At 57.4% G+C, this 25,240-nt stretch overlaps 1 protein-coding gene across 1 annotated transcript in view; it reads right to left on the bottom strand.

The window, feature by feature from the left end:
* Positions 1-9,473: 9,473 nt before the first annotated feature.
* The window catches only part of FRMD1 (FERM domain containing 1), a 47,003-nt gene continuing 31,236 nt past the window's right edge, over positions 9,474-25,240 (bottom strand). The window contains 11 exon segments of the mRNA XM_017895092.1: positions 9,474-11,051; positions 12,566-12,630; positions 13,894-14,190; positions 14,834-15,008; positions 15,897-15,962; positions 16,646-16,667; positions 16,669-16,703; positions 16,705-16,809; positions 17,924-18,110; positions 19,809-19,885; positions 20,317-20,396. Coding sequence (XP_017750581.1) covers positions 10,806-11,051; positions 12,566-12,630; positions 13,894-14,190; positions 14,834-15,008; positions 15,897-15,962; positions 16,646-16,667; positions 16,669-16,703; positions 16,705-16,809; positions 17,924-18,110; positions 19,809-19,885; positions 20,317-20,396 — 1,355 coding nt within the window. The 3' untranslated portion in view covers positions 9,474-10,805.

Here is a 25,240-nt window from a genome sequence, read left to right as displayed (position 1 = left end):
TTTTGAGACAGAGTCTCGCTCTGTCGCCCAGGCTGGAGTGCAGTGGCCAGATCTCAGCTCACTGCAAGCTCCGCCTCGCGGGTTCACGCCATTCTCCTGCCTCAGCCTCCTGAGTAGCTGGGACTACAGGCGCCCGCCACCTCGCCCGGCTAGTTTTTTGTATTTTTTAGCAGAGACGGGGTTTCACCGTGTTAGCCAGGATGGTCTCGATCTCCTGACCTTGTGATCCGCCCGTCTCGGCCTCCCAAAGTGCTGGGATTACAGGCTTGAGCCACCGCGCCCAGCCCATACATATATTTCAATTTGTAAAACTTTCAAAACAACTACACCTGAACACACTGCGAAGTAAATGAGTTTGGGTAAAACAAGGAAGACAATATTCAATGTATATATATTCCACAATTTAAAAATAAGGGCCAAGTGACTGTATCTGTGTGTGTGCACGCATGGGCATGTAAAATCTCCACAAATGTGGCCGCTACAAAAAGCAGACGGACACGGAAGGGTCACATTCGTGACTCACGTGTCATGAGCGGTGTAGCAACTTGATATAATTTTGTAAATGGTGAAAACCTCTCGGTAATGTTACAATTTCAGCTTCTCTTGGTTTATGTGACTGTTGCATCTCTGACACATAATGTACATCAAAACTGCAGAAGTAATCCTTCCTAATTTCATGGAGAACAGTGTGAGGTTTCAGGCCTGGATCACCGGATGCAGGATTTCCACCTGTGAATGTCTGATGGGGGCTAAAGCCATGTGGTCCCCGGGATGGTATTTGCTGGGTGGGCGTGTCCTGTGCCTTGCGGGGACCTGGCATCCCTGGTGCCCGTCTGCTCAATGTCACTTGTGTCCCCTCAGCATTGTGATGACCTGAGTGACCCCACAGGTTCTGAGATGCTCCCTCAGTGCCCAAAATAAAACCAAACTTCTCTTTAGGGTTGGCCCTTAGGCAGGCAGATGCCCCTGGCTCAGGAAGCCCCTCACCGGCTTGCTGAGGTGCAAAGTTCCTTTAGTAGGACAGAGACATCGATGCACAAATGACGGACACAGGAGGCGGCAGCCCCCTGAGACGGAAGCTTCTCTGTGGAGCCTGCACTAAACAGCAGCACCGAGCAACAGCCGCCGCCAGGCCCTGCCGTCCTCCTGACCTTGAAGGGCCGGAGCTGCTGCCATAGCGTGACCCAAGGGGCAGCCTGGCGGAGCCGCGTGACACTCGACAAGCCTTCTTTGTGTGTTTGATGAAGTTCCTCTCTGAGCAAGGCCGGCATTTCGATCACCAAGCTGCCTTTGTAGAGGTTGCATGGACGCTTCGCCCACAGCCGCGTGGGGCCCACAGCGGTGCCCCCGAGACGTGCACCATGTGAAAATGGCAGAGCTTCCCTCTGGGGAAGTGTTGGACAGGCTCTGACCAGCCTCTACGCGGGATGGCAGAGGTGAGTGACTCAGGAACCTGCCAGTCACAGCCTAGAGCAAGGGCGTCTACAGAGACTGGGAGTTGAGGCAGTGGGCGTGCGGGACGCTTGGGCCCCAGGCAGTGGACCCCACTGCCTGCCATCCTCGACATCCCCACGCTGCAGACTGGGCCCCTCTGTCCCATCACGGGGCGTGCAGCTGAGTCCTCGCTTCCCAGGTTTTCGTCCACCTCTCACTCCAACTCCTCATTTCCTAGAAGGAAGCCTGGGTCCAGTCTTCACCCTGGTCCACTTCGCCACACCCAGAGTGCCAGGGTTTCAGAGCAAACCAGCCCAGTCTCCAGGGTGTGGAGCTGCAGGCACTCGCCCCACCGCCGGCCACCACCAGTGATTTCAATGGCCCATCACCGTGGTGCTGATGCGCTGCCCCTGAGAAGGAAGAGGGAGGGAAAGACCCAGGAAAAATACACGAAAAACCCCAAAACTAGTCAGTGACTAAAACGTCCTGTCGATTAACAACTCTGCTCTGGGGTTACTATCTTCATGTTCATTAGCTTCTTCCTCTTGGCTCCGGGCCTTTGAAGGTGTTCAGAATCAACCCATTTGAAAAGCAAGGACGCTGAGGCTGTGGAAGCTCGAGAACTTACTGACTTGCAGTGCCTGTGAGTGGGCAGGAAGGAGTGTCTGCCCCTCCGTCGTGGTATGGCTCCTTCTCTCACAGAAGTGGACAGTCCCAGCGCCACGGAGAAATGCATCTCCAAAAACACTCGTGGCTTCTGCAAACTGCACACAACCAGACCTCCTCAGCGCTGACCTAGGGCACAATTGTTCATGCACGAGAGCCACCTTACGGGGTGAGCCCGTGACTCTGATGTGAGGTTTGTGTTCCCAGGGCTGACATGTCTGGGCACTTCACAGCTGGACGAGGCATGCTTGGAGGGGCGCCTTGAACCTGGACAGCACCCCCTCCTTGCCTCCCTCAGGCCCTTTGGCCACAGAACCTGTGACATGGGCAGGCTCAGGAGAGGAGAGGAGGAAGGGAAGGAACCCAGGCCCCAAGGAGGGAAGATTGCAGGGGGCCGGGGTCGCTGGTGGGGGAATGGGGGCCCACGCGGTTTCGTCTGGAGGACACTGCAAGGCTGGAATAAACAACCCTGCCCTCTTCAGCTTGTAGCGGGTCAGAGGCCACTGGTTTTGAAGAGATTTGCCAGTGACCTGTGGGAGGAAACACTCAGCAGAGGTTGAGGCGGCGCGTGGAGGCCATGTGGGGAATACAGCCCTAATGGGGAGGACAGAAGACACCGCGGCCACCCAGGGTGTGGAAGCTGCGACAGGTGCCTGTTAGAGCGGAACAACAGGGGCCTGGCCCCGTTTCGGGGTCCGGCGGGGGCTTCCCTGCAGGGGCAGCCTCTGTGCAGAGGCCTGAAAGGTCCACAGTGGCAAAGGGGGAATGACAAAGTGTCTGGCCATGCGGGACCATGTGTTCTGTACTATAATCACTCTGTGAGGGGCGCACACGCCGTCCTAGAGTGTCCCAGACACCAGCCGCCGGCCTGCTGGTACTCGCTGGAAGACCCTGCATGCCGAGGGTCCCACCCTGGCCATCGTTTAGTGTGAGGCAGGAGGGGGCCAGATATGGTGGGGACACCCAGCTGCCCCAGATCTCTCTTGCCTGCCCTTTCCTCCGCAGGCTCCCTGTGCCCCCCTGTAGCCAGGAACAGGCCCTGGGGAGTGGTGGGAGTGGCCACACAGTGCGGCTTGTGGCCCTGGATGCTCCCTTAGGACTGTCTGGGACCAGGCTCATCTTGGAATCTGAATTAACTACAGACCTCACTTCGGGAACAGCCTGGCCCAGCCCTGATACTTGGGGAAAGAGCAGCTGTCGGAGGAGGCAGGAGGAGCGCACAGAGGGCAAGTCGGGGGCCTACGTGTGGCTGGGGCAGCCGTGGCCGCCTCAGCACGGTGTGAGCCCAGCAGCCTTGCCGAGGCCAAGGCCCTGGGCCTGGGAACTTGTAATCCAGTTGCTGACTTTGCTTGGTTAGCAGAAATGGAAGACACCTCATTTGTGGAGACCGAGGTGGTGGAATGCTGACCCTGGGGGTGTTGCTGTGGGAGGCCAGCGAGCTGTTATCCCAGTGGGCAGGACCTGGGTGACCGACACCCTGGGGGTCTCCTAAATCCCTGGACCTTCTCCCTTCTTAGTGGAGCTTGGCCAAAACCCACGGACATTTTACATCTGTTCCCCTAAAGTGCTAGGGATGCTCTGTAGTTTCAGCCACGCTCCTCGGGCAAGCCCCGGGATGCGGGGGGGCCAGAACAATGCAGGGTGGGTGGGTAGGTGGGTGTGGCCAGACTCTGGCTCAGCCTGGGTGGACAAGGAGGTATATACAGTTGGCACAGCCAGAGCAAGCTGGTGTCTCAACCCTTCACTCATGGGGCCCATCCCTTTGATGGACTACCTGCTCTTCGTGACATGACGTCGGGACTGGATTCTGAGCTTTGTTGATCTTTGTGTGTTCTGGAAGGCAGTCAGGAGGTGTTCATGGAATGTGGTTACTGAAAAACACAGGGTTTCTGTCGCAGGTGAGGTGGTGGAGGTGGCAGCCCAGCCCGGAAGACGGCCAGTCTACATTTTCAGGCCGCATGTGAAGGGTGGCTTTGATCTGCACCAAGGACTGGAGCAGTGGTCCTGGAGACACACGGGCATCCTCAGAAGGGGCAGAAATGGAACCACCTGAGCCAAGGGGAGGGTCTGGGCTAGCGACCTGGGGAGAAGTCCCAAGGGGTGGGTGACATCTGCCTGAAAGAGACGTCAGAGAAGAGCAGGGGCTGGAGCAGGACCACAGCGGACAGAAGGAAGCGCGGCTGCAGCTCCCCCAAGCAGACCAGAACTCATTGTCACAACTCAGTAATCCCTCAAAACTCACAAAGCCCGCTTGCATGTTTTGCCAACATTTTTCACATTGTGTTGAAATCCTTTTAGGTCCTAGAGATGTCTTAATTTATTTACTGTTTGGTTTGAGTTTTGCAATGTCTTTCATGAACGTGAGCTTTGAAGCGGGTGAAGCTGACGTGCTTTGAAAGTGCCTGTGTGCCAGAGCAAGCCAGCCCCGCCCACTGAGGTGCACAGAGCACTAACCCCTGGCCTCTCCCTCCCTCTTTCACCCGTTCTGTGCCCATTTATTGGCTGCCTCCTGTACCAGGGTCTTGCTTTGGCACCGAGGAGACCGCAGTCAATGCCGGAGGCTCCTGCCTTGAAGATTCCAAGACCAGGATAGAGACCGATGAGCTGGATCTGTCCCAGCGTGCAATGCAGGGAGGGCTGAGTGCGTCCCCCGACGTCTGTGTGGGAATCCTCACCAGCAAGGCCATGGTGTTAGGAGGTGGGGCCTGTGGGAGCCGGTGAGGTTATGAGGGTGGAGGCTCACAGGTGGGATGAGTGCCTTTGGAAGAGGGGCCCTGGGAGCTCCCAAGCCCCTTCCGCTCTGAGAGGATGCAGCGGCCAGGGGCCTGGACCAGGAACGAAACTGACCGGCCCCTCGATCCTGGACTTCCAGCCTCCAGAACCTGAGGAGTGGGCGGAGTGAGGCCACACGGCCTGTGAGGACCTGTTGTAGTGACCAGAGGGAAGACAGCGCAGTGGACACGCCGGGGCTGGTGTGTGTCCTGCAGCCTCTCTGGGAGCCCAGGGCACCTGTCCCCAGGAATCACATATGAGAAGCCAAGCACAAGGAGAGGCTGCGAGGAGGCGGCCCCGGATCCCCGCTGGATGCCTCGCTTCACACACCTGCCACCGTGGGGGACAGTGCCGGCCTCCCAGACATGCACCCCAGCCCACAGGCAGAGCACTCCACCCCTCCACTGTCAGGGCCACTGGAGCCTCATGGCCTCCCTCCACCTTCTGCTGGGCAGCCCCTTCCTCAGAGAACAAAGAGCATTTTGGTTTTTTCTGAGACGGGTCTTGCTGTGTCACCCAGGCTGCAGTACAGTAACATGATCTTAGTTCACTGCAGCCTTGACCTCCCGGGCTCAAGCGATTCTCCTGCCTCAGCATCCCGAGTAGCTGGCACCACAGGCGCCACCATGCCCAGCTAATTTTATTTCTATATTTTTTGTAGAGATGGGGTTTCACCAGGTCACCCAGGCTGGTCTCAAACTCCTGGCCTTGAGTGATCCGCTCGCCTCAGCCTCCCAAAGTGTTGGGATTACAGGCGTGAGCCACTGTGCCTGGCCATAAAGAGCTTTCCGGAGGCTCCTGAGGTGCGCCCACCTCCCAGTCCACCTCCTGCAGAGACCCCCCATTAGAGGCTGGCCCATGCTCGGTGGCCTGTTCCCATTGTTCTGTGTTCCCATGTCCGCTCAGGAGGGAGCCTGGCCCGCACCCCACAGGGCACAGTCCTGCATCGTGCTCTGAGGACGCGCTTCTTCCTCTTCTCCCACTGCGCCAGGCCCTGCCGTTGCCCCAACACTGTGGATGTCCAGGGCTGTGGGCGGACAATAGTCCTGATGTTCAAGGACGGACGACAGAGGGTGCAGCAAACAGGTCCCCACTTGGTGGCGGTGACGTCCGGTTCCTGCTGGGTGCACTGGTTGGTGACAGCAGCAGTGGCTGGAGAGAACCACACCCCTGCCAGCGGGAGGCCTGGCTGGTCACCTGAGCACAGACGCCAGGGCAGAGCCAGGAGGGGACTCAGGATGAACACCGCCACACTGGGGTGGCCGGAGAACCAGGCACGGGCCAGCGGCGAGCTGGGAGGGAGCCCCAGCCTGTTCCCGGTGGCCTGGGGGCCTCATCCGTAGCCAGGGCATGTGAGCAGGGAGTGGCAGCCGCTGTGTGACCTGAGGCTCTGAGATCACAGTCCCCACCCTGGCCCCATTTTGAGGCCTGAAACTTCCATGGTTAGATGGTGATGGGGAGCCCTCCTTCAGGGAAAAAGGTAAGATTACAAATTCTAAAGTATGAAGATAAATCTAAACACAGAAACATTAAAAAAAATCACATCACAACGTTTAAAAAGCTGGAAAACACAGTAACACAATATTTGGTGACGGTTTTATTGGTAGCTGCCTGTGATTAATAAGCAATTGACCCAGGCCATTTTCCCCACCGCATGGTCGTCTCTTCGCACGCCTCTGTAGAATACCAGCTTTCTCCTGGAAGGGCTGCCCGGGTTTGTGTTCTAACCTTGGCACCCGGAAGGCAGCCTCCCCATCACGGCTCGCCACTGTGAGAACGGTCGTGGGCCCGGCTACAGGACCCGCATTTCCTACCACATCCGACCTCCCACTGCTAGCTCTGTTTCTCTTGCAGTCCCCACACCTCCCAGGCTGGGAGTACATGTCCACCTCGCCAGGTGACCTCTGGCCCTGGCCATCCTGTCCTGAGACTCCCTGGTGCTCCTACAGGTAGAGACGACATGACTGGGAACCCCGAAATGTCTCCCAGCAGACCGAGCCAAGTGCGTGTCCAGTTCAGCCTCCCTACGCGGGTCCCACACACCCCCAGGTCCCTCAGTGCCCCTCAAGGTGAAAGGAGCATGACAGATGAACCCTGAGTGGAAGGGGCCGCTGGTCCCAAACACGGACGGCTGAGTTTTCTGCAAGTTTTACGAAATGATAAAACTTCGTGAACGCACTGGCAGGGCCCCAGAGCTCGGCCTTCCCTGTGGTTCTGGCACATTTCCCCTGCCTGGGAACCCAGAGTCCATGGGCCATGACGGGCTGATGCTCGGCTTGGGAACCCCTCTCCTGTGACAGCCCAGACACAGAGGCGGTTGCTGGCTGCCCCGGGCCTCCCGGATGGGCACCTGAGGACCCCGGCCTCCTCCTGCTTGGGGTTCAGCCCAAGAGCATAGCTACTCAGGCCCTCAATCACCATGGATGGAGCAGGCTCTCCTGGAGGAAGGACGAGCGCTGTCTGGAATTCTCCATCTTCCGTGAGGGAGGCTGAACTGATGGCTGGGGGCCCAGAGGGGGCCATGCTTCAACACAGGCAAGAGGGAACCGGCCCCACCCTGCCCAGGGTCACCCTGTCACTGCTTCAGACCAACTGCCCCCAGGAGCAGGATCTGCCGCCTCCCACACCCCACCCAGACCCCCGCGGCAGCAATGCAGGTTCCGGGTCCCAGCGAGACCCACAGAAGCAGACTCAGTGGGGGGCCCAGAAACCCAGCCCCAACAAGCCCTCTGGGTGGTTCTTACGAGTCTGGACCTGCTGGCTTGACCACAGACCTGGCCCCGGCCACAGGACCAGCCACCCCAGCCTTGGTCGTGTGAAGCTGTGATGCTGGAGGTCCTTGGCCTGCTCCTCAGGGGTCCGCAGGGACTGGGACAGGTGGGTTTCTTTTCCTGTCCACTGACAGGGTAGGACAGGGACTGGGGACTTTACCCTGTGCCCCTCCCACACCTGCCTGCCTCATGCCACCTGGAGGCCACATGCCCCCCTGTACACAGCGGCCTCTGTCCATTTGCAGACCACCCCCAGCCCTGCCCCTCCCTTCCTTCTTAGGAACCATCCCTGTCCCTACCAGTCGGTGTCCATTTTCCTGCAAAATAGCTGTATTGCCTAAAAGACCTCTGATCTCAATCTGTGCAAAAGGAAAGCCTGGCTTCCCCGACTTCCCGCAGCCCAGCTCTCTGCTGCTTTCTCTCTGGGAAGGAGGGCCCCTCCCAGGCTGGCCTTCTGCTTCCAGCTCCGCTCCTGCCCCTCCAGGTGTGGGTGGATGTGGGAGGGGGCTGTGGGAAGGGGCGGTGAGCAAGGCTGAGGATCAAGCCTCAGGGGAGCCTGCCCCAGCCCTGGCTGGGTGTGTCTGAGCCAGTGGCCCACATAGGCTTCATGTGGCCTGCCCGGCCATCCTCTCTTGGGCAAGGCTCAGGGCAGCGGGCCTCTAATTGTCCTCTCCACGTACTCTGAACACCAGAGATTAGAGTCTTCGGAGCAGGCCTACCCGGTAGTTAACAGGCATCTGGCATAATTCTCCATGTCTGTCCACAAGGCCCAGAGGAAGCACAGAAATAGGAATCCCAGTGGGGCCACAGCGGCTTCTCAGGTCAGCCAAGGGCCATGGCTGCCTCGCCTCTGCCAGGACACAAGGCGCTGGGCCGGCTGCAGGGTGACGCTTCCATAAGCTAGGGGTGGGCTGGCCCGGCCTTTGCTGCCTCTGGGGTCTATGGCGTGTGGCGAAGGTGACTGGCAGGGGAAGCCTGGACACGGGGAGTGTGCACATGCGTGTGTGCCTGTGCGGATGTGTGCGTGTGTGGATGTGTGCATGTGTGTGCATGTGTGCATGTGTGTGCATGTGTGCCTGTGCGGATGTGTACATGTGCAGATGTGTGCATGTGTGTGTGTGGATGTGCGTGTGTGGATGTGTGCGTGTGTGGATGTGTGGGCCGTATTGTTGTGCTGTGCAGGATGTGTTGCGGTGTGGATTGTGTGCTGTGTGTCATGTTTGCATGTGGCGTGTGTGATGGTGTGCATTATGTGTGGCCCGTGTCGGATGTGGTACCATTTGTGCACATTGTTGCAATGTGTGGTTGTGGGATTGTGTGTGTGTGTGGCCCTGTGCGGATGTGGTCGTGGGTGATGTTGCGTGTGGGGATGTGGTGCGTGTGTGGATGTGTGCGTGTGTGGATGTGTGCGTGCATGTGTGGATGTGTGCGTATGTGTGCCTGTGCAGATGTGTGCGTGTGTGGATGTGTGCATGTGTGTGTGGATGTGTGCATGCGTGTGCACGTGTGCGTGTAGGTCTTAGCTCAGACCCTGCCTCGTGGCGGACACCGCCTGCTGTGTCTCCCCAACACTGGTGTGTGCCTTCCCTCATGGTCTGCGGGACTGGGCTCTTGCTTTCGTTTCTTCAAGGGAAGAAGACGGTCATTGCCCCGGACCAGGGCTAATTATCTTGTACTAATGGAAATGGCTTTGGGAAGTGCCCACATGCCCACATCTGAGCCAGGACTAGGCAGCCCTCCCCTGTTGCATTGTGGATGGTCTTGCCCTCGGCAGCACTGGGGCTCATGGCCATCTACAGAACGCAACCTTCTGTGACCGATACCCCTGAGTGAGTTACAGCCGGCGTCTCACCAGCCCCCCAGGCAGGCGGGTCCTGGTTAAAGCAGGAGGCATCGCTCAGGTTCTTTATTACACGTGCCTGGGGCACATAGATGATTCCCTTTCACAGAAAGGAGAGGGCCCCCCTGGATGGACCCGTCAAAGAGGTGACCTCAATGCACGCAGTCCTGCACCAGGCCATGGGGCTCAAGCTCATGCTTGTCTCCAGTGAGCTGGAGGGTGGTGTGGCGTAGTCTTCACCACATAGACAGTGAAGGGGGCAGTGGTGTTCGGGACACAGGGCTGAATCACTGTGGCCTCTCAGTGCTCTGTGTTGGGCCTGAGACTAGCAGGCCCTGCATTTAGGGCCATTCCTCTAAATGCAGAGGACAGCAGGTTTGCACGTGTGCAGGAGTCTCATGCAGGGGGAGGAGCCCTGCGGAGACCCTACCCTGGTGGCCTTCCAGAGCCCACGGTACCGAGGTTGCATTACCCATGGAGCCCACCGGGGTCAGAGCAGGTGCCATGCATAGCCAGTTCCCCAGTCCCCATCTGTCACCAAAGCCTCTCCCCTCCACCAACTGGGCTGCACCAGCCCCACCCCAGCCAGGGCCATGGCTTAAGGAAGCCACCGGTGAGCAGAGCGGGTCCCGAGGCCTCATGGCTGAGATGGGAGCAGAGTCAGCATCAGCTCTGGGGCAGTGGGGTCTTTGGAAGCCCTGACCGGGAAGGGAAAGCACAGCCATTGACTGCGGATGGTGGAGGAGGGTCTCTGGCTGGATCTCAGGTGACAGAGCTGGGCTTGCACCTCAAGAAGGGCCTCTGTCTGGCAGGTCCAGTGCTGGCGAACAGGAGTTGCAGAGAGGGGTTCAGGTCTAGGAGCAGCCTGGGTCCTGCACAGTGATGACCACGGTGAACTCTGGCTCAGGAGCTGTCTCCCGGGGAGCTGGCAGTGTGGGAAACTGCAGAGCTCTCTCTCCAGGGTCTGGGCCCAGCTGCGTCACCTTCTCTCCCAGACTAGGATGGGTGACAGGCTGCCCCAGGGGCCAACACCATGGCTCTCTGGACACTCGACAGCCAGACCTTGAACCTGCTCCCTGGAGACCCCGATGGAAGGAGCTCCTGGGTGCACTGAGGACAGGGATGAGGTGCGGGACCTGTTTGTCACCTCCAAGGTTGATGTCAGAGCCACTCCACACCTCTTACAGGTGAACCTGTGGAGCGTGCTGGCTGCGGAGGTGTGGGCAGTGTCCGGCGGGCAGGAAGGGCCGAGGGCCACGTGGCAGTGGGGTGGGTGGGGGCTGAGCCTGGCGCTGCAGACAGCGCTGCTGGGTGGATGGCGCCTACACCACAAACTCCTGTGGGGGTGGGGCCTCTCCGAACAGGTCCAGGGTGAGGCAGTTGCTGGACCTCTTGCTGGGGAGAGTGGCTCTGTTCTCGCAGGGGGCTGCCAGCCCGCAGTCTGGGGCACAGTGGAAGGTACGGCTGAGTGAGGTGGGCGCTGGGTGCAGGGCCAGCTGGTGCAGACGTGTGTCGTCCAGGCTGTGGCTGTGCGGCTCCTCACTGACCCCGGCTTTCATTTCCCAGATCTGCAGGGAGAGGACACGGGGTGAGGCCTGCCACCCCCTCCAGCTCCCACCACCGCAGATGGCAGCTACCCTGCTGGTGGCCACAGAGTCACACTCCTTGCCACTGCTCACCCTCCGCTGCTGTGCACGGCCAGCCTGCCCCTGGACGGGCTCCCCCAGCATATGCCTCTGTGAGAGAGGCTTGGCATTTTCTTTTTAAGCATTTTGGGAGGCCCCCACCTTGCCTAGCTTCTTTCCCAGGGCTGCTTTCTGCCTTTTAACTCAGTGGACCTGGACTCTTAATGTTTGGTGTGATTTAGGATCAGGTCTGAGTGTGGGCCTTGAACACCAGCTCTGGAAGCACCTCAGACGTCAAGAATGGCCTCTTATTTTTATACGGGAGGAAACTGGGTTCAGAGGTGACTGTCCAAGGTCTCATCCAGGTTGGCGTCCAGTGGGCAGCGTCATGGCCCTTAAGTGACACCTCCAGCCCAAGCTTCTCGGCTGCCATAGTCCCTCAGATCTGCCCTGGACCACTGTGCTCCCAGGAGGCAGATGAAGCCCCTGGAGGCTGGCAGCAGGGAGCAGGGGGCAGGGGCAGGCGGCAGGCCACGCTGAAGGCTGCCCAGCGCCAGGGTCTGACTTGCCCTTCTATGCGTGTTTTCTTGTTTTCAATCAATACGTCTTTCAAGAGTGACAGTCCCTGGCCCAGAGCTCAGGCAGCTTTGGGCGGCCGTCTCCTCCGGAGTGGGCTGACCTGGGCTTGGGATCACCCCCACTGGGATGGGTCTGTGCCTACCAGGACTTGCAGCCTCCCCTCCCTCCTCCCGTGCCCAGCCCTGTTCTCTCTCCATCCAGCCTCCTGTGCGCAGCCCTGTTCTCTCTCCATCCAGCATCACGATAACTAATCAACCACAGCTGATTTTCTCTGTCTTTCCAGGGGGATTCTGGACAGGGCTGACCAGAGGGGCCTCACCCTCCTGCGGTGGAGTCGGGGGTGGGGGTTGGGAGGGCAACTCGGAGCCTGACGGGGAACCCTGAGCCCACCTGTTCCCCACCTGGGCATCCAGGAACCACTGGCACTGCCTCTGCTCTAGCTCTCTGGGGGGACCCTAAGGCTCAGGAGCTCCACAGGAAGTGGGGGAAGGCCTGGAGCAGCCCTGCACACATGGGACCAGGTCCCAGGTGGAGGAGGTGGACGAAGGGGACGGGGGTAGCCAGTCTGCTACATGGCAGGTCGCAGGGCCCAGGTGTCCAGGTCCTGCCTACACTGGCCCGGTGACACTCAGGGCCCGGCCACCCCCGCCCCAGGCAGGACCCCTCACTCCCCCCAGTGAGCCGGCTCACTTGGCCCTGCGACTGAGGCCTCCACCCACGCCCACCTGCCCCAGTGCCCGAGAGCCTTGCTGCTCCCTGACTTGCCCGCTGCATCTCTGATAGGCCTTGGAAGGTCCCCCGGGCCCCTGACAGGGGACCTAGGAGAAGGGGGTGGAGGAGCAGGGCCCGGGGCTTCTGGCCCATGATGGGGACTCTACCTGGTGCACAGCCTCGGTGCTCTGGCCTCTGGTCCTGACCTTGGCGCAGGGTTCCTGGCGAGTGCCTGTGGGAGGAGGCAGCCATGAGCACAGGGGTCTGGGTTCTGCCTGACATGGCTCCTCCCCAGAGCAGTTCCCTGCCGTTCTGGGGCCCTGGTCTCCGCCCAGCTTCTCCCGAGGCCCATACCGGCCCCTTGCTCTCGGTGCGGTGACTGCTTTGGCTCCGTTCCCTGACCTCTGATAAAACAGGCCCTTACTGCGCAGATGCGGGATTAGCACGGCGATTCCCGCCAGGTTACAGACCACGCAGCTTGCGTAAAACCTCAGAGATGGAGGCCAACCACCCCTTACTGGGGGACCAGACACTCCAACGGCAACGGTGGACACAGTGGGTTAGTGACAGGAATGCCTGGCCCTGGGAGGCCCTAGTGATGTTTTGTGACCCTGGATGGCCCTGGGTGACTGAGCCCTGGGGCTGGTCCCATCTGATCTCATCACATCCACCATCAGGGCCGTGGGGACACTCAGAGACCAGCAGAGCTGAGGTCCCCTTTCTGGGGCGACGAGGAAGCTCTTTACGGCCTCATACACAGGGACTGGGCAGGACGCATCCCTCAGACAGGGTGCTGCGTCCTGGGCCAGGTGGACACACGGCCCTAGAACACTCTGAATGGCTCTGTCTTTTCACTCCTACTCAACTGAGCATAAAAAGACATGAGTCTAACCCAGGCTTTCCAGCGGGAGGGAAGCTGGTGGGACAGGGCTTCCTAGGAGTAGGGGGGTTCCTAAGAGTTGGGGGGTTCCTAGGAGTCCAGGGGACTTCTTAGGAGTGGGGGGATGAGGGGACTTGTTAGGAATGGGGCCTCCTAGAAGTTGGGGTTTGTGGGATGGGGTTCCTGGGAGGGGGAGGGGCTCCCTGGGCGGGGAACTTCCTAGGAGTTGGGGGGCTTCGTGTGTGGGGGGGCTTCCTAGGTGTGGGAGGGACTCCTGAGATGGGCTTCCAAGAAAGCTAAAGGACCTGGACTCATCTGCAACCCCAAGAGGACCCCACCTCTCCCGTCTCTGAAGCCAGCCTGCGGCTGCCTCATGGTGGGGACAGGGGACTTGGGCACTGCAGGCTGCAGGCAGCTCCTCCGTGCCATCTCTGTTCTTCCGGCATGTTCTGGCACATTTCCCGGGACTCAGGTCACAGTCAACCCAACTCCTCACATCCGGCCACTGGAGGGCAGGCCAGGGCTTTGCTGCCTCAGCATCCAGGGTCAGCTAAGCTGGGGCTGCCTGGGCTGCACTCACTGTCCCTGGGGCCTGGACATCTCCCTCAGGCCCACCTTGGCTGTCACCACATGTGCTGGGGTGGCTGCGGCTGGTCCTGGAGCTGGAGGATGGCTCCTTCTCATGCAGCCCCTGGACCTCCAGGGGTGTGTCCGCAGACATCTCTCTGGATTCCCTGAGCCAGGAGTCGGCCTCGATGCCTGACGTGTGGGAGCTGCCATGGCTGTCGGTGGAGTGGCGTGAGAGGCGGTGAGGGCAGTGCTGGCTGCTGACCCCGCTGCCCGGGGAGCCCCTGCTGTCCGGGTCCAGCTCCAGCCCATCGCTGATGTAGGACTCCCGGTAGCGCTGCTTCCCTGCAGGGAGCACAGTGAGGACGAGCTGGAGAGGGACCATCCCCGCTGACGCAGGAGGAAGAGCCCAGGAGACAGAAACGCACACCCACAGCTCAGATGAGGACGTGGAACAGAGAGGGAGACCAGGCCTGTGGGTAAACGCTGAGGCCAGGCCTTGTGCTCAGGTGAGGATGTGGAACAGGGAGGGAGACCAGGTCTGTGGGTAAACGCTGAGGCCTTTCAGAACCTGCATTTCTTGCTCTTTGTGGGCACATGATGGGAGAAGCGGGAAACAGAACAGGAAACTGAGAAGTGGAAACCTCAGGCGGCTCCTCAAGCCCTCAGCCTCCCCCAGCCCCATCTATAGAATTCCACTCTGGGTAGAGCTGAGGGGCCACCACCTCGACCTTCAACCTGAGCATCTGGGGGATGCGGGAGCCAGGAGGCCACAACAGTGACAGACAGAGGTGCAGCCGGGCCGCAGAGCCCAGCGCGCCCAACCCAGCCCAGCCCAGCCCAGAAGGTGCAGTCCGGCTGGGGAACCCAGTGCGCCCAGCCCAGCCCAGCCCAGAAGGCGCAGTCCGGCTGCGGAACCCAGTGCGCCCAGCCCAGCCCAGAAGGCTCAGTCCGGCTGTGGAACCCAGCGCGCCCAGCCCAGCCCCACCTTCTGCCTCCTCCCGCTGCCGCAGCTGCACCAGTGTGGGCCGCACGCGGAGGTGGAGCTGGTGGCTGGCGCGCAGCAGGTGCAGCAGGTGCCTTGAGCGCCAGGTGCAGCCCGTGTAGTAAACCAGCTTCTGTGTCGCGGGCAGCCCGTCCAGCTGGATCTCCAGCTTCTTCCCCTGAACAAACAGGAGAGAAGGCGCCACCCCACAGGTGGAAAACCACGCTAGCAACGGGAAAGGATGATTTTAAATTCAGCCATGGCCCCCAGGGGGACGGGGTTTAGGTTTTCACTGTGCAGTGCAGATGGCTGTTCACGGGCTCTGTGCTCAGGGCATGCTTGAGAGGACACAGCCCTCTTGGCTAGAAAGTGCCCGCAGCTGCGTGAGGGGAGCGGAGGTCCGCGGTGGGATGGGAAGACCTCAGTCTGGTTGTCCAGAGCAAGCCTGCTGCCCAGCGGCCCCCACAGTCACTGCCCTTTTACCCCTGGCACCCGGGCTGTGGGGTGGCCCTGGGTGACAGCTCTGGGGCCGAGGCGAGAGGAACAGAGGCCACACAGGAGCGTTTCTATGACCTGCTCTTATTTTCTCCCTTGGTTTTCTCAATTGAAAGCCAGTTTTCAAGCGATAACAACAACTAGACCTCACCGGGCAGCTAAACACCCAATGCCTGCAGGGCCAGGGTCAGGCGCAGAGCCCGAGAGGCCAGGACGGCCCTGATGCTCCCGAGAGGCCGGCAGGAAGGGACCTGCACCTCGTCGGGAAAAAATGCCCAGAAAATGCCCCAAGGATGAAGCCACCCCTGCCCAGGCTCTCCCGGGCACGGGGACCCCCCAGACACCCACCAGAAATGCCAGCTTCCCAATGTGGGGCCAGGGGAGGTCGTACAGCAGCTGCGGGGCACGGTCCACCTCCTGCGGGACAGCAGAGGCAGGGTGCGTCCAGGTGGGGCCAGCCAGCGCCCATGGCCACTGCAGGGATGCTCCACGGCCCAGACCCCAGCGGGGAAGGGAGGAGGGGGTGGGGGCAGGAGGAGGGGCTCTGTGAAGCTGAAACCCCTCGGGTCACCTGGTAGATGTGCACTCCCCTGAGGGTCAGTCCCAGGATCACGGTGGGGTGACCTTCCTTCTTGTCCTAGAGGACACAGGTCAGAGGTCAAGTTGCAGGCCTGGGGGTGCCGGGCCTCACTGATGGCAGAGTGTGGTCAGTCTGGCTAGGGGCCGAGGCCGCCATGGACCAGGCTGAGCTCTGGAACCCATTTCAGACAGTTTCATTCACTCCAGCATCAGACCAAAGGCACAGTTGTCATAGCACAAGCCGGCCTTTCATCATGCTAAATAAACATCAGCCATGACCTACGAGAGCCCTGGCCATGCCGGCCCCAGGGTCCTGATAACACTGTCAGCTTGGGGGGCTCTGGTTACGCCTGCCCTGGGGTCCTGTTCCCACTGTTAGCCATGGGGCCTCCATCTATCCCTGGCCTGGGGTCCTGATCCCACTGTTAGCCATGGGGGCTCCGTCCATCCCTGGCCTGGGGTCCTGATCCTACTGTTAGCCATGGATGCTCTGTTCATCCCAGCCTGGGGTCCTGGTCCCACGGTTAGCCATGGATGCTCCGTCCATCCCTGACCTGGGGTCCTGATCCCACTGTTAGCCATGGATGCTCTGTTCATCCCTGGCCTGGGGATCCCACTGTTAGCCAGGGGCTCCGCGCATCCCTTGGCCTGGGGCCTGATCCCACTGTTAGGCCATGGGGGATCCGTCCATCTCTGGCCTGAGTCAGAGACCAGCCCATCGCTGGCCGCCCTGGACTCAACCTTGTGCAGCCTGAAGAAGTGACGGTACGTCCTCCAGCCGGCAGGCCTCCTTGGATGTCCTGGATGAAGCACAGCACGGCCTCCTTGGGGCTCAGGCCCTGGCGCTCACGGTGCAGGGCGGGCATGTGCCGGAGGATGTAGTCAATCCCCCTCTTGTTGATGATCTGAGGACAGAGCCGGGAGGTCACCTCAGACCCCTGCTGGTCCCCTGTTTGTCCTCGCTGGTCCCTTGCTCCGAGAAGCCCCCCCAGACTCCCACAGCTGGTGCCGACCTCAGTGGGCAGGGCTGGGGCCTGACTGCTGAGCCCAGACCCAGAGATGAAGTCTCGGTGCCCGCTCTGGCCCTGGGCTCTGTCTGATTTCCTGTCCCCCTCAAGTCCTCCCCAAGGGAAATGGCAGCAGCCAGCCCTCCTCAGGCACCTGCAGGTGGGGACTCCACCCTCAACAAGCCCTGGCTCTTGGGAACCTGCCCAATGAGGACCAGCTGGGGCCACCACCAGGACTGGGGTAAGACCCACAGGGACATGGAATCACTGAGGGTGGAAATGTGGCCAGAGGCTAAAGGCAGGTGTGGCGTCCACAGCGCTGGGAGGAAGCCTGGCTGGGCCCCACCCTGGCCTCAGCGACTGCCACTCAGAGCAAAGGTGAGAAGGCCCCAAGGTGCACAGGATAGAGAGGTACACAGCGATGAGCGGTCAAGGAGAGACACCTAAAAGTTCACCCGGAACAGGACCTGCATCCCCGGGGTGACAGCTATCAACCCACGAGGCCAGCAGGCCAGACAGCGCCTGGGACCGGGCACACAGCAGCATGGCCCACGCCTCTCCATGGCCCTCCTCCCGGGGGTACAGCACTCCTTCCCTTACAGGGGAGGAAGCTGAGACTCAAAGGCTCCTACGGGTCCCAGGATACTTAGAGAAAAGCGGGAAGGTTCACAGCCATGAGGCCCGCGTGGTCACATTCCACAGCCAGGCAACCGAGGGGCTCAGAAAGGTGAAGCCAGTGAGCAGGGCCACACAGCTGGCCGGGTGCGTCAGGAGCACGGGCACCCGGACCTGCCTGCTCTGGGCCACTCCTGCCACACCGCCCGCCTTTGGGGGTGGTAAGGACCCTTGGGTCTTCAGGAGAAAAGGACAGATGATTGCCCTGTTTCGATCCCTGACCCTTCCTCCAGATCCCCTGCCAGGCCCTCAGCTCCCTGCTCCTACAGATGGCACCTGGTGGAGGTGGATAAGTACCAGGCCAACGGTGCTGGGAGGAGGTGGGCCCCGACCTTACCCACTGTGGGAAGTAGAAGTGTGGCTCGAAGTACCTCCCGGCGTGGGCCGGCTCCCGGTGGTCGCCCAGGTCAGCCTGCAGCGCACAGGCGGCCAACAGGAAGTAGGCCTCCTCCCGGTGGGCGCACTGCGACCTTAGCACACGCTCCTTCAGGTGGCAGTAGTACAGGTGCCGTGCCCTGTGGTCGCTGGAAGGCGGCAGGGAGTGAGTTCCAGGAAGGCCGGTGTGGGGACTCCCAGCCCCTCTGGCCCTGCCTTGTCCCTCCCCACGCCAGCTCCCAGGGCTGTCCTGAGCCCCTGGTACCTTGTTCCTGTCTTGTTCTACCCACAGCTGTGTCCCTGCAGGGCCAGCGTGGCACAAGCCTGCACTCTTCCTGGAGCAGGACGCAGGCAACTTCCTGCCAGCAAGCAGCCGCTAGATGAGGCTCCACCTGCCGAGGTCCCACTCCTTCCCCAGTGAGCTCGGCCTCCATCAAACCAGGCCCCAGTGCAGGAGAGCTGCACAGAGTCTGGGCGACTCAAATCCCTGGATGTGGACAGACCTGGCTCCCAGAGCTCACCGCCCAGCACGGGGCCTGGCCATGGCTGGTATTCATTAATCACAGGGGCCGGGCGGGAGGTTCGCCCAAGATGCAGGTACAAGATCTTCTCATGTAATTCCCCCGAACTGGCCCCATAGCACCAGGTAGCTCCGTCCATCAACCCAACACCTTCCAGACCTCCCCTCCAAGGCTATCCAGAACCTTCCACATATTCACACACCCCCTACTCTCCAGAACCTGACACACAACCACACACCAGTGTCTCCAGGACTCTCCACACAACCACACACCAGTGTCTCCGGGACTCTCCACACAACCACACACCAGTGTCTCCGGGACTCTCCACACAACCACACGCCTTTCACTCTCCAGAACCCTCCCACATGCCCCTCACTCCCTAGAACCTTCCACACAACCGCACGCATCCCCTTTTGGAACCAGGGGGGATGGTGCCTGCTTAGGGAATTCCTGGGTAACCCCCTTAGGCTCCCCCCAGGGAAAACCCTGTTCATGCATCCCTAAAGCTCTGTTCTGGAAGAAAGTTTCAGGATCCTCCTGAGGGACATCTTTGTTTTCCTAGAAACTCTAAGGCAGCTCTGGAAGAAGTAGCCCCTGTTGGTTTAGAGTGCAGCCCACCAGATGTACAACTTCTCCTCTCCTGCCGGGGAGAGCTTCCCACTAGACACCTGCAAAGTGGGCAGCGAACAGCGAGAACCGCCATGCAGAAAGCGCAGCAGCGCTTCACCCAGCGACCTCCAGAAGCCTCGCCCAGCCCTGGATGGTGTACCCACCCTCGAGAGGACGAGTCCTGGTGTGTGAGGAAGCACCACTTTAGGCCGGGCGCGGTTGCTCACACCCGTAATCCCAGCACTTTGGGAGGCCGAGGCGGGTGGATCACCTGAGGTCGGGAGTTTGAAACCAGCTTGACCAACGTGGAGAAACCCCGTCTCTACAGAAAATACAAAATGAGCCAGGTGTGGTGGTGCCCGCCTGTAATCCCAGCTACTCTGGAGACTAAGGCAGGAGAATCGCTTGAACCTGGGAGGCGGAGGTTGCAGTGAGCCGAGACTGGGCAACGAGAGTGAAACTCCATCTCAAAAAAAAAAAAAAAAAGAAAAGAAAACAGAAAAGAAGTACCAATTTATGACACAGTCTGTAAACCTTTCAATTAAATAGAATTCATGTGTTCCCCCAAAGCAAACAGCCAATATAGTGGTGTTTTTTGTTTGTTTGTTTGTTTTTGGAGAAACTCAAATGTAATGTGTGGCCTTCATGGGACTTCTATGTCATGTGGCAGATTTTCAGTATTCCAGGAAACATCCTTTAAAGTCAGCACGCCGTTACCTTATGACCCTTCCGTTTTCCACGTAGTGCTGCACCCGGAGGAAGGCCACGAAGGGGGCTCTGGGTTTCTCATTTTCCTGGTGGGGAAAATACAAGAAAGAGCAAGTGAGCCACAGGGAGGTGTCCCCGACTGTCCTGTCTCCCCCTTTCGGGGGGAGGGGCCTGGATTGCTTCACGCTCAGTTCAAAGCCGAAGCTCAGGGGTCCGCCGCCAGAGCTGACAACACGACTCACGGTAATTTCTACGGGAAAACTCTAAGTGGGACGTGGTCTACAGCGTTCAAGAACATCTGCGAAGATGGGCTTCGGGGCGGGCTCAGCTGCCTGCAGCCTCTGGCTCACTGCAGTCCCCTGCGGACGGGGCAGCTGCGTGGACAGAAGGCAGCACATCCCCACGGTCCAGCACAGTCCACCCTGGTGTCCTGCCCTCTCCCACCCCACGCATCCCTGTGGTCCAGCACAGTCCACCGTGGTGCCCTGGCCTCTCCCACCCCACACTCTATACTTACTTCACATTTTTCTTTCTTCCAATCTTTTGAGAAGTACTTGCTGAGCTTTTGCTCCAAATCCATAAATATATACTCATTGTCTGAAAGCAAAACAAAAGGCTTCATCAGAGTGGTCACCATGCTTCTCAGGTGTCACCATTTGTTCAAAACTGAGTGTGGCTTTGAGAGAAGAGACGCACAGCTGAAAACTGATGCTGTGTACGGGGCTTTTCTCGGCCGACAACGCAAAGAGCATCCTAACACACGTGTGGGTGTCAAATGCTTGCTTACTAAAACGATGTTCCAGCGTGCAGGAATATTACAAGCTGATATTCAAAACTGGCACATGCTCCAGGCACGCCCTTTGGGAAAGCAATTTAGCAACATGTATCCCTCCCCTCTTCCTCTGCAACCCAGGCACTTGTCTCTCAGCTATGGAATGAGTCATTTGAAAAATAGAGATGTCAGGGTTGGATGCGGTGGCTCAAGCTTGTAATCTTAGCAATTTTGGAGGCCAAGGCAGGAGGATTGCTTGAGGCCAGGAATTCAAGGCAAGCCTGGACAACATAATGAGACCTCGGTCAACACAGGAAAAAAAAATTAGCCGGGTGTGGTGGTGCATGCATGTAGTCCTAGCTACTCAGGAGGCTGAGGCAGGAAGATTGCTTGATCCTGGGAGTTCAAGGCTGCAGAGAGCTGTGAATGTGCCACTGCACTCCAGTGTGGGTGATAAGAGTGAGACCCTGCCTCATTCAATCAGTCAATCATCAATCAATAAAAATAGAGATGTCTATAATCTAGTACCAAGTTGATCAACTTCAAGTCAATGATCCGAGTTTTACCTGTTAACCTGGTTTCCCTGGAAACCATGAGAGATGCTTCTTTCTAAATTAGGTGTTTCTATATTTTAAAAATATTTGCCACCATGTATTTTCTTTATGGCCTGGAAGTATTAAACAATTTTCCTAGAGAGGAAAATAAAGCCTAGAGAGACACCCTTCATGCTGTGACTTAAAACAACGCATGATCCCTCCGTGTCTGCTGGGAATTGGTTCCAGGACGCCCCTCGGATATCAAAACCCGGGGATGGTGTTGAGTTCGCATGTACCCTACACACATCCTCGTGTACACTTTAAATCATCTCGAGATTCCTTATAAAACCTGATGCAATGTAAATGCTGTGGAAATCTTTGTTATACTGTATTGTTAAGCTTGTATTATTTTATTGTTGTACTATTTATTATTATTACTTTGAGTATGTTCAACATGAGGCTAGTTACATCCGAGGATGCGGAACCCATGGATACAGAGCACTGTCTACTCTTATTTATATTAGAAAACTTGCAGTCCTGAGAATAAAAGCCACAGGGAAATGTTAGTCCCAGACATGGCAGTACTCCCTGACAGCCACCTGCATTACATGTGAAGATACTCCATCCCCAAGGGCTCACACGTTCTGCAGATACTGCAGATAAAGGAAGACACCAGTGAGGAAGACTTACCTACGGAGGCCTGTAGAAAGGGTATCACACGGCCAGGTGCCTGGCTTGGCCCCTCTCCGCCCTGCCTGTCTTTCTAATCTTTAGTACCCAGCTCTTCTAGATGGCATTAGACCCAGAGGGGAGGCTGCAGGGCCGGGCGCATGGCTCAGTCACTCTCCGCCCTGCCTGTCTTTCTAATCCTTAGTACCCGGCTCTTCTAGACGGTTTTAGACCCAGGGGGAGGCTCCAGGGTGTCACCAGCCCCAGTTGCGTTTTGTGTCAGGGAGGATCAAACACTTGGTCTCATCAGTAACAATCAAGCAACTCACTGCTTGGACACTGCGTGCCATGCTCTGTGCTAAAGACTCTGAACCAATCCCTACATCTTTAACCTGATGGCACTGTTATCTACTCCCATCTCACAGACAGGGAGGCCCAGGCTTGCAGAGGCCATTCCTAGGGGAGTCCCCACCCCACTCCATAACAGGCCAAGGACCCTCAAAGCCAGGGGTTAGCAAACCAGGGCCCCAGGCCAAACCCCAGCAGCCACTTGCTCTTGTTAACAAAATCTTGTTGGAACACAGCCACAATCGTTCTATTACGTCGTGTCCATAGCTGATTTCGTACTGCAAAGTCAAAATATTTACTATGTGGCCTTTTACAGAAAAACTCTGCCAATGCCTGGTCTAAGCAAATGCTGAGTGAAAAGGTCTGGATCACCATTCTCTGGTCCTGACTCCCCCGAATTCACCATTTGGGTACACGAGCTTGAACACAAGTGTTTGCAGCATGAGTAGCAGATGTTGGGCAATGTTTGCTAAAGGATCTGGGGTTAGCTTTGCCTCAGTAAGGTCAGCAAAAGGCCCTTTATTTGTACGTTCATTACCTAAATCACCCTGCTGTATCCTTCCAAATTCCACCTCAAATCACCATGAGAAGGAGAGAAAAGGAACTCCTTAAGCTTAGTCCTTCCTAGTACTTAACCTCAAACACTATGAGAACAATTCCTGCAGCAACACCAATCTGGAAGACAAAGCCACTTGTTTCTCAAAATCATCACTGTCCCCTAAACCTCCACACCTCTAAAAGCAGGACAGCAGACATCATCACTTCTGGTGATGGGTGCACCCTTCTTAGCCCAGCCACAGTGCCCCGCTGTATGGTCAAGGCAGTCTAGATGTCACTGTGAAGACATTCTTAAGGCGAGGGCAACACTCAGGCTGGGTGCGGTGGCTCATGCCTGTAATCCCAGCACTTTGGGAGGCAGAGGCAGGTGGATTGCATGAGCCCAGCAGTTTGAGACCAGCCTGGGCAACATAATGAGACCCGACTCCACAGAGAAACACAAAAGGTCGTGGTGGTATTACGGACGGAGACCACTACTACTCCCCCCACCTTGCCTAGTTCACAAGACAGGAGGAGAGAGAAAGCAAAAAGTTAGAAAGAAACCAAAGTAAGATAAATAGCCAGACAACCTTGGCACCACCACCCGGCCCTAGGAGTTAAAAAAAGTAATAATAATAACATCAACCCCTGACCTAAACTACTTGTGTTATCTGTAAATTCCAGACACTGTATGAAAAAAGCGTTGTAAAACTTTTGTTCTGTTAGCTGGTGCATGTAGCCCCAGTCATGTTTCCCACGCTTGCTCAATTTATCACGACCCTTTCATGTGGACCCCTTAAAGTTGTAAGCCTTTAAAATGGCCAAGAATTTCTTTTTCGGAGAGCTCTTAAGATGTGAGTCTGCCGATGCTCCCGGCCGAATAAAAAACCTCTTCCTTCTTTAATCCGGTGTCTGAGGAGTTTTGTCTGCGGCTCAACCATTTCTTGGTTCCCTGACCGATTAACAGACGGTTGAGGCAGTCCCTTAGGCAGCTTATGCCTGCCCTATAGAGCATCCCTGCAGGGGACTCTGGCCAGCTTGAGCGATGCGGATCCTGAGAGTGCTCCCGGGTAGGCATTTGCCCTGGTGGAACGTCTCGTCAGAGCAGTGCACAGCAGGCCCCCGTGGAGGATCAACGAGTGGCTGAACACCAGGAAGGAACTGGCACTTAAAACCCGGACATCTGAAACTTGGTAAGACTGGTCTTTGGAACTTGCCCACTCCATTTGAGTGGAAGTGTGGCCTGATCACCCACGGCGTGCTTGTACCGGCACTTTGGTTTTTGTTTTTGACTTGACTTGAATTAACTGCTTGATACTTTGGTTTTAGTTTTGATTTTGACTTGACTAGAATTGCTTGATAAACAGGTGTGCCTTTATTGGCACTTTGGTTTTGGTTCTGATTTTAACTTGGCTTACATTGCTTGATGAACAGGTGTGCCTTTAACAACACTTTGGTTTTAGTTTTGATTTTGATTTAGTGTGAATTAGATGAGTGAGTGACCTTTTACCCTTTCTTTCTTGTAGTGTGAATGTTGTTTTATCTCGAGAAAAAAATAGGTCAGACACAAAGTAAGCCCACTCCGCTAGGAACTGTGTTAAAAAAAATTCAAAAAGAAAAAAAGAAAGTTACCAAGTCGTCAAAACTTATTCTATTAAATGCATGTTACAGAACCTTAGGGAAGGTTTTGCAGGGGATGATAGAGTTAAGTTAACCCCTAGAGGTTAAGAACTCTGTGTGAATTAGAACTGCCCTCTTTTGGTGTTATGGCCCACCGAAGGAACTATAGATAGAGAACAATCAGCTATGTATTTAAGGTGGTGACGGGGTCGGAGGACAGCCAGTGTACCTAGATCAAATTCCTTTATACTGACTCACGGTTAAATATAATATAGACAAAAGCAGCATAAATTTAGCCCTGTTTAACAGCTTATTGCAAAAAAGCCAAAAGTAAAAGTAAGAGCAGCTTCACCAGCAGACACAGAATTAAAAAGGGAGTCCCAGAAACAGCAAGAGAAGCCAGCTTTGCAGGAGCTGCCAGAGATAATAGAAATTCTTTCTCCATATGTCCCAGCCTACCCCGCTTTACCGAGGTCAACAGCCCTCTCAGAAATGAGATTCAGGAGCTAAGACGACCCCAGGTCTCACCTCGAAGGGGAGGATCGGAGCCTCCAGAGGCCAAGGAAGGAAGTCAAGATAGTCAAGTGGGCCGTCTAGGATCTGGTCTTGCTCGAGCTATGCAAATGTCTCTCAGGGAGACTCGAGGACCTGTCTCTTATAATGACCAGGCCCACATCCAGGGGGGTGGGGGGGCAACAGACTTTCATCTATCAGCCCTTTTCAACCATTGATCTACTAAACTGGAAACACCCTGAACCCCGCCACCTTGCTCCCGGCAGCTAGAGCCCTGTCGAGCATGACTGTGTAGAGTTGTTGGACTCAAGTTTACTCTAGCAGACCTGACCTCCGGGACCATCCTTGGGCATCAGTAGACTAGGAGCTATACGTGGACGGGAACAGCTTCATCAACCCATAAGGAGAGAGATGTGCAGAGTATGCGGTGGTAACCCTGGACACTG

The sequence above is a fragment of the Rhinopithecus bieti genome, unplaced genomic scaffold (assembly GCF_001698545.2).
Source record: "Rhinopithecus bieti isolate Rb0 unplaced genomic scaffold, ASM169854v2 scaffold_1017, whole genome shotgun sequence".
NCBI classification, from domain to species: domain Eukaryota; kingdom Metazoa; phylum Chordata; class Mammalia; order Primates; family Cercopithecidae; genus Rhinopithecus; species Rhinopithecus bieti.
This window is presented reverse-complemented; position numbering and strand designations above follow the sequence as displayed.